The 9,714-nt window shown below is 34.2% G+C and overlaps 1 protein-coding gene across 1 annotated transcript; it reads left to right on the top strand.

The window, feature by feature from the left end:
* Positions 1-7,486: 7,486 nt before the first annotated feature.
* Positions 7,487-8,724, top strand: LOC122596945. The gene is made up of 2 exons (XM_043769588.1): positions 7,487-7,877; positions 8,222-8,724. The coding sequence occupies exons 1-2, from the start codon at positions 7,487-7,489 to the stop codon at positions 8,722-8,724; spliced, it is 894 nt and encodes a 297-aa protein (XP_043625523.1).
* Positions 8,725-9,714: the final 990 nt, after the last annotated feature.

Genomic DNA, 9,714 nt, shown 5'->3' on the forward strand with positions numbered 1-9,714 from the left:
ATGTAGGGTGTAAGATTGATAGAAAGTCAACAACTGGAGGATGTCACTTCCTAGGGGGAAAACTAGTGGGTTGGACTACTAAGAAGCAGACTTCGGTCTCAATGTCAACTGCTGAGGCAGAGTACATTTCTGCGGCCAGTTGTTGTGCCCAGATTCTTTGGATCAAAAACCAGTTACTTGATTATGGTATGAAGTACTCAAGGCCCAATTTTTTGTGACAACACTAGTGCGATTACGATATCTCACAACCTAGTGATGCAATCCAGAACAAAAGACATTGACATCAGGTATCATTTCATTCGTGACCATGTTATGAAAGGAGATATTGAAATTTATTTCATTCCCACTGACAAACAGTTAGCTGATGTTTTTACAAAGCCTCTTGATGAGAAAACCTTTAAACATCTCATCAGCGAACTGGGCATGTTAAATCCTCATTAAACTGGTAAGGCCCTTCAGTTAAGGATGGTTCAGGTGATCCTTGATTGGTTGGAGATTGAACGCCTTGATGTACTCAAGAACCAGTCCTTGATCAAATGGATCTCATGTTTAGGGGCAAAAGACTCCAGTGGAGACTGGCACTGGATTGTTTCCAGTGCCAAGAACGCCTTACAAAAATTGCTTTTGCAACTGGAGAGTTCTCCAGTGGAAACTGGCACTGGATTGTTTCCCCAGTGTAAATGTTTTGTCTCGTCTTCAAACTAGAGGTTAACCAGATTTTCATAACGGTAAGAATACTTGGTTAATTGTGTGACACGTGATAATACTCGAGTGTTTTAACCTACTCACAACTATCACTTGACGTGTCATTACCATGTTGTAAAAGGATGTACTTTTATTGGGATTGTGAAAAGTTAGTGGGCGAGTGGGTATATAAGTCGTCGTAGCATTTAATGCTGACACTAGGAATTGAATGTTTTGGCTCAAAATTCAAACTTATTTTTAACAAAATATCTAAAAGTTTTGATTTTTGATAATAAAATATTCTTATTTATTCTTTGGGATTGTGAATCCACCTTATAAATACCCTGTATTTACTTTCACTTATTCACTTTCGTTTCACATTCTTTCATTCAATTCCAATCATCAACAATTACTACTTTCTCTCTACTTATAATCAAAACCCTAATCATCAAAATTTCAATCGTTTCTTTATTTATAATCGAATAGCTCCCAAATCTTCTCGCAGCAGAGAGATTAATTTGCTCAATGTTCCATACAATCCATCTTCTCAAATAAATCGTGCACATGGTGCCCCTGAGGCAAAATTGATAAAATTGAACCCTAATAATCCCATAGCTAGTTTGAAAGGGGTTCAAACCTCCGATTCTCTCATCGGAAGAATCCAACATTTCCTTCTGGATTCTCCCATTGGTGCGACCTTTTCTCTCAATCCACACAAGTTGTACCATGACTACTTGTGTGAATTCTGGTACACTGCACAACTTCCTGATGACTGTTCATCCATTTCTTTTTCTCTCAAGGATGGAACAGTTGCGTGTACCATCACAGCGGATACTGTGAGAGATGCTCTGCATCTCAACTACTGGAGGGAAGGTGAGACTCCAGTAGTCATTTCCCAAAACATTAACTATCGCCAGGTACTCCTTGACATGGGAAATAAGGAATGTTTGGAGAATGGGGTGCTGAAAACCAAAGGTGCTATGACGTTGAAGGGACTCACACCCTCGTGGAGATACTTCTTCATTCATCTGGTGGAAAGTATGGGAGGTAGTTCTGGTGGCCTTGACCAGATTAAACAACTAGTTTTCCTCAAACATTCGCACCAAGTCTTAAAAAGTCTAAAGCACTAGTATACAATAAAATGACATGTCTTAATCATACTTTAATCCATAAAAACTCACGTCTTTAGACTTATGTTTGACGGTTACTAACCTTATTCGAACGGAAAAGTACAGTCAGACGAACGCTCAGTTGACGGTTGTTACACATCAAGAATATTGCGCTGGACTTACTTCCAGCATATGCACATGACAATCAACTTGCTATCAACAAGAACACACAGATCAACGCAAACAGGAATACGAAACAAATTGCATAACCATAACCATCATCAAAAAGTTTATTGAAAAACACAAACAAACAGAAAAATGCAAAATTAACATATACATAACAAAATAGAACACATGGGTTGTCTCCCAAGAAGTTCTTAATTTATTAACGAGTCGTTAGCTAGACTCCTACCCCAAAGAATTACCATGGTGAGGTTTCTGACGCCCTCACACTTAAAGTGTTGGGCGGTCTACCCTTAAATGGTGAAAAATAATTAACTTTCACCTTTGTCAATATCCAACTGTAAACATGACCAAGACATAAGAAGTCTGGTGGCCTACACGAGTAAGGTGAAAATTTTGTGAACTTAACTTTTATCCTTACCCATTCCTTAAAATCCACCTTTTCAAAATCTCCATCCACATGATCTATAGCATCCATTTTTAAATCTATGAATTCTACCCAACTCATCCATTTATTATAATCAAACAGTACTGGGTTACCTGAAGTATAAAGACGACTCTTTTTAGGGACAATTAAGCACTTATCAATGAGGAAAGTAGCTGATGCTCCCTCTAGCTTCCTCTTTTGTTGACCATTTTGAAACTTGCTTGAACTGTGGGTAATAGATCTATTATGGTTTTCACAAGCTTAATCATCCTGATCAGAGCAGTCACTTCCTCTTTATCCAAGGTATTTTTGAATTTATCTTCCAAGTCTTGTAAGATAAAGTTATCAAAATTTGTGTCAACATAAGAAACATCATATACCCGATCAAGAAAAGAGGAACAAATCTACAAGTCAACAACTTCAAGCACTAGCTCATTGCTAATGATTAATAGTACATTTGGTACCGAAGGAGTTGACTGATAATCATCTTCTTTCAAAACAGCTCCCATGAAAGGTTGTGAATGGAATTTTGTTTCTTGTGCTGCTATCTTACTCACACCATCGCCTAGTTCCACAAATTCTTCTTCAAGGCTTAACTCTTCCATTATCACTTTACCAAAGTCAAATTGTGGAAGAGACACATGTGGCTTCTCCAATGCATCAGTGTTCATGATTTGAAATGAATCCTGTATCTCTTGATATTTTTGGCTTTTAGGAGGTTGGGTATAAGATTCATTTCCCAAGAAATCATAAGCTTCAGTTGTTTCGTTCTCTTTTGAAGTCTAATACCTTTCTTGCCATCTTGTTTCATTTTGGGGCAGATACACAAATTCATTGAACAATTTCTTCCAAATAATGAAATACCTCGTCGGTATTCATCCCTACTAAATCCTCATCTAGAATTTCGTATGATTCGTCATCTAGCCCACACAAATATATGTTAACAAGTTCACCAACAAAAACGTTGTTCGTGGTTAACTTATCAACTACGTATCTCATCCTCAACCATGCTTTATACCAAGTTTTGTTTGGCGATTGCTGAAAGTACCGAATCTAGTCCAAATATTCTGCCTCCAACTCATAGTCTTGATCTGCCATGGGTGCCGCTAATACTACAAAATAAATACTACACACCCCGTGAAAAGCACAAACTGAAAAGAAAAACTAAACAATAAAATGAACTAGAACTAAATAAAATAAAATTAACACTAAATTATGCTAATCTAAGAAAGTAATTAACTTCCTCACAAGTGAGAAAAGATCGAATCACAAAATTGAACAACTACTTAAACAAAACACTCCGACAGCAGTGCCAAAAACTTGATGTGTGAAATCGAGTAATAAAATTTGTAAACACGAACTACTAGAAAACTGACTACAACACACTTACGGGCAGTGTACCCGTTCGTATGCATTTGATTTTTAAAACAATAATTTAAAAGGCATCTATCTTGATTTCACTCAACAACATGTTTAGATTGCACATAAAATGAAGTTCAATTCCAGTTTAGTTGATTAAATAACCGAGACTCAAATTAAGCACCAACCCCGAACCCGTCAAGTTAATAACTTAATTTGACTCTCTTGTATAAACTAGTTCCACTACAAAGACTGGTACCTCAAGACATCTTCTATAACTATGCTAATTCAACAATGGTTTTGGTTATTAAAATAACAATTACATCTACCGATTGTACCCAACCATTAACACATCTATTCCTATTATCATTGAATAATTATCTACCGTACCCGTCATAGATCCAATTCGTTTATACCCAAACAACTAAAATAAAAAATTACCATTAAAGACACATGTAAATCACCAACCGATTCAAGATAAATTATAAGGAACAAATATGTTAAGATCACGATATAACGTTAAATAAAATCAACTTTGGATTAATAAAAGTGTGCAATCCTTACATAGTGTCTCACTCCATTAAGATGGATGAAAAGACAATTAGCCACTCATATTAAAGTACGAATAACAAATCAAATAAAAAGAATTCATTGTTACCGAATACAAGGAATTGAAAGGTAATAACGAAAACAATCCAATCGTGTTCTTGATCTTCAGAGATGATTAATCGAATGAAAAACCCCTTTGAAAAGTGCAAAAATCGGCTGGAAAGTTTAATATAGGGTTTTGGAATGATTAAACATGCTATTTATAAGTTTCCAAAAATTCTAGTGCAGAATCGGCACTACCTACGGGGCAGCTAGTAAGCTGCGGCATAGCTCCCTTGACTGCTGTTGACTTTTTGACTTTCGTTGACTCAGTCTGGATCAAAACTTGAGGAGCTACTGCGCAGCTAGCTAAGCTGCGGTGCAGAGGCTTCTATTTTTGAGCTGCTGCACAGTGATCCTTTTTTTCAGCTTTGACTTTTGTTGACTTTATGCAATCTTCATTCAAATGTTTCGGCAATCATCCGTAAGCACTTATTTTACTTCAAGAATGTTGTTTTCTTCATAAATACGCTCAAGTATCTATTATTAACCTGAAACACTAACAAATACTATAAACGCACCAAATGTATACTAAAACGACACAAAAAACATACTAAATCAATTATATTGGCTGTGGGAAATGGGTATAAAATACGACATGTCAGTTGTTTAGATACTTACTTTTGTAATATCTAGGTTCCGCAATAACCTTGTATTTTATTTAACATCAATAAATAAAATACACTTGAAAATTACATTTGTGTTCCATCATTTACATACTTGTTTACTTTATTTATTGCTTAAGTTTTTATTGTTTTATTTATATTCTTTTGTTTATATTCAAAGCAATACTAGTCCAATCTATTGCATATTTGACTTGTTATTCTATACTTGTGGGTTAAATCATCGAGTGAGGGACTTCACACCCAAGTATTATATACTCGATGAATTGAGATGGTACACCCAAGTACTTGCATGTACTTGATGATCTGCTACAACGTACATCCAAAATTTATATACTTGATGATTTAAGTTGGTACACCCAAGTACTTGCATGTAGTTGATGATTTGGTATGACGTTCACCCAAGTATGACATTACTTGATGATTTTGGGATGCCACATTGGACATGGTGATGACATTGTGAGTATTGTTGTATTGTTGACGTTGTAGGACACATATGACACCTTTATTGATATTGTTATCACTTGCGCATGCTTATTACGCATTTTCTAACTATCATGTGTATTTACTTATATGAGTACTTGTGTGTGATGGGGTTATGTTTTTAGCAAAACTAAATTAGTTCATGTGTTGTATAAGGGCTTATCATAAGTTACTACTTGTTCATATTGTATATAGTTGACGATAATTCCTTGTGATCCATTATCATGAACTCATCAACCTAGTATTGACCTTGTTTAATACACTTTTCAGATAATCAAGTGAATCCAAGATTCGTTGATTGATGGTTGTGCTAAGACTTGGGCTTGGACTTACACGGATCCTGGATTCATTTGCCCCTTATTTTTTTTTGGTAAAAGGCCGTCATTTGCCCCTTATTTTGGATTATGCGTAGGATCGATAGTCATCTTTTGATGATTAATTTTTAAGCATTTGATGGTTACTTGCTCATTATGCATTTTGTACTTGATTTATGATGTTGCGTTCACCGAATCCCTTTTTATTTATATAGTTCATGTTTTATGATAATTCCATTTTAATGCTATATCTTTCATGTAATATTCCTTTCCTAGCTTGGGGTGTTACAATTTAGCTTAAATAATTTGCGATAGGGAGCCTAAGATCACAAACAACCAAGAAAAACAAAGAAAAAACAAAAAGAAAAAAAATGCGAAAGGAATCTGATATGGCAAAATCCGGGTGTAAGATGGACCGATGAAAAAATGTCACCGTCCAATATATTAGTTGAGAACACAAAAGCAACAAATCTATTCAAAAACCAAGAAAAAAATCGAAAATAAAAAAATACGAACGTAACCCGATATAACAAAATCTGAATAGTAAATAAAGATGTAATGTCAACCAATAGAACAGTCCCACTTGGACGGTGATACTATTCATAAGCATAGTCTTTAATATATTAGTTGAGAACACAAAAGTAATAAATCTATTCAAAAGCCAAGAAAAAAAATGAAAATAAAAAAATACAAACGTAACCCGATATAACAAAATCTGAATAGTAAATAAAGATGTAATGTCAACCAATAGAATAATCCCACTTGGACGGTGATACTGTTCATAAGCATAGTGTTTAATGTAATTGATAATTTATAGTTTAATGACAAATCATCAATGTTTTGCAATACTCATGACATTCAAAATGATATTTTTTTTTCTATACACGTTATAAATTTTATATATCATCGCACATAATAAATGTTATATTTCCTGAAACAACGCTTGTGTAACAGACTCGTTTTATAGTAATTGTTAGGCTCTTGAAATTACTGCATAAATAATAAAGTTAATGTCTGAGCTTATTATAAGTTGTATGCATATATTAATTATACAGTATATTTTATTTAAGTTCATAGTTCTATATATACTTCCATACTTCCTCTTAAGTAGTGTTTGTTTATCCATTTAATCACTTAATGAGTCACTTAATCACTTAGTCTAACAATCCACAATTATCTGATAATATAAAAGAATGCGACCCTCTTTTGGAATAATAGATATGTGATAATGGGATTTATATAAGAATATGCCAATTAAAAGGTCATAAAACTATCGTAAATTATAAGTTAACTTAACTTGACTATGTCAAATGCATAATAATAAGCATATACCTTATAAAGGATTCATTAGTCATTTACATACAAAAAAGTGAAATGATACGAGTCTGATTGAACCCAGACGAGAATATGTCCACATTCATTAAATACACGGAGCATATTCACTTAATTGTAACGTCCATTATGTATACATGCTCTCTTTCACTTCTATATAAATTCACGTATATATATATAAACATCATAATGTCATCATCCTCGATCACTTTCTACCTTTTACTAGTTTCTTTCTCATGTCAACATTATCAACACATTTAATACTACGTAATATATATATATAATCTATAAGCATATTTTGACATAAACGTACAATTGTTGAATATGGGAAGATTTAGGAGAGTGGCGGAGGCCTTTGAGATGGCGGCCAGGAAGGTGCTAGATTGCGATAGCAGTGGGAGCGAGCATTCGCCAGAAACCATGTTGGATTTGTCTCATTTGGTTAACTCCTTCATCGAAAACAATAATGGTGCTATTGATAGGGATATTGATTCTAAAGTGAATAATGAATCTAGTTCTGATGTAACTGATGATGATGATGACATAAAGGAAATGAAAGAGTCGTTGAAGAAGTTGTTTCGATATGGAAACAATGATCTTAAAAGAAATGTTGTTTTAAAGGTTGAAAAAGTGTGGTTGGGCATCAAGGATAACTCATTGTTAGGATCTAAACGACACTTAATGGCTCGTTTACGTGATCAAGGTCTCGATGTTGGTAAGTCTCACTTTTAAGCTTTTGTTATGTATATATCAATCAAAAGAATGTGGCTTCAAAAGGCATATTTCTTCAAAACGATGCATCCACCAAAAAACGTGATTTTTTCGATTTTGAGGAATCAATGTGTTGCTGAACACTAAAATAATGATAATTAGTTATGCACTATGTTAGTTTTATGGACTTTTAATGCATCAAAATGATGTTTTTTAAATGTTCTCACCGTTATTATTTTAAGACTGTTCTTATTTAATTGTTCCTATATATATATAAAATATATATATATAAGAATTGTTATATGTTAAGTTGTTATCATTAATTTATGAATAATTATTGTATTGTAGGTCTTTGCAAATCCAAGTGGGAAAAGAAAGGGAAGCTACTCTCAGGTGATTATGAGTACATTGATGTTAATGTTGATGGAACACGTTACATAATCAATGTATCTCTCCGAGAAGAATTCGAGATAGCTAGGCCGACGGCTAGTTACTCCTCATTGCTCAAGGTTCTTCCTCACATATCGGTGAGCAAAGTGGAGGAGTTCAAAGAGATCATTAAAATAATGTGCAAAGCTGTTAAGAAGTCGATGAACCAAATGAAGATGACTGTGCCCCCATGGAGAAGACGTGAATACGTTCAAGCTAGATGGTTCGGATCTTACAAACGTACAACCAATGAGTTTCCTACTAAGAACACAGTAGATTTGAACATAATCAACAAGACAACTACTACTGGGTTTCTATCGATCCCTAGCACTTGCTATGGAAGATATACAGAAAATATTGGTAAGAAGGATTTTGCCTTCAAAATGGGCAATTTGGCCATAGCCATGATTGGAGCAGGCTAATTAATTAAGATATGCTATGGAATGGTCTTTAAGTTTTGAGTCGAATTAGGAATTACTTGTAAAAAGTCTTGGTAGCTATGATTGTTTTGAAGTATTTATGAATTTAGATCATATGGTATATGCATTTTGTTCATTAAGTTTTTAAAGTTTAATATATATAAAGTTTTTTTCAATATATTATTTGATCAATCTTATTTTCACAATGGCTTATGATTATTTTGAATTCAAACTTTCAAACAAATTTTGATTGATTGTGCATATGACGCTGGTGATGAAACTTTTGCATATTAAATTTTATTTCATCATCATGAGTTTGTTTGATTTACCAAGTGTTTTTTGAGGTCAAACTAGTTGTTTGACATGCATTCTTTTGTAGCAACATAATCACACCATCCGTAATGCGAGAACTGGTGCCGGCATATTAGGCCCTCCACTTCTTTCCCCTACGGGCTCCGATTCGTTTGCCGGCGTGTCGCTCTTGAGAAATGCGATGCGGACGAGGAGCGTGTTTGAGTTTTTTTTTAATTATATTTGCATTATTATATAATTTAACTAGATTATTTTCCCGAAACATATTAAGTTTTCATAATAATATAATTAATAATTAGATAAATCAAATTATTATTAAAATATTGGTGTGGTATATTTTTGTATCATAATGGTGTAAAAAGCAATCCGAATGGGATACTGAAACGAATGGTCAGCAAGTCTAATACTCATGTGAGTAGGACGAAGGACACCCAAACCCAACTTGGTATAAACCAAGTAAGACATCATATTGATGCTAGACCCTAAATCAGCTAGGGCTTTACAAGTAAGAGTTCTAATAGAGCAAGTGATAAGGAACCTGATCCTTGGCCTTGCTGAGTCTGCTATTGAGGTTGATTCTGATAATTATCTCTTTGCCACCTGTTACCTGAAAAACGAGTATTATTAGCCTGAAAAGAAGAGTTATAAGAAGGATTACCTGAAGTTCGGTTTTCGAAACCG

This window comes from Erigeron canadensis, chromosome 4, assembly GCF_010389155.1.
Source record: "Erigeron canadensis isolate Cc75 chromosome 4, C_canadensis_v1, whole genome shotgun sequence".
NCBI lineage: Eukaryota > Viridiplantae > Streptophyta > Magnoliopsida > Asterales > Asteraceae > Erigeron > Erigeron canadensis.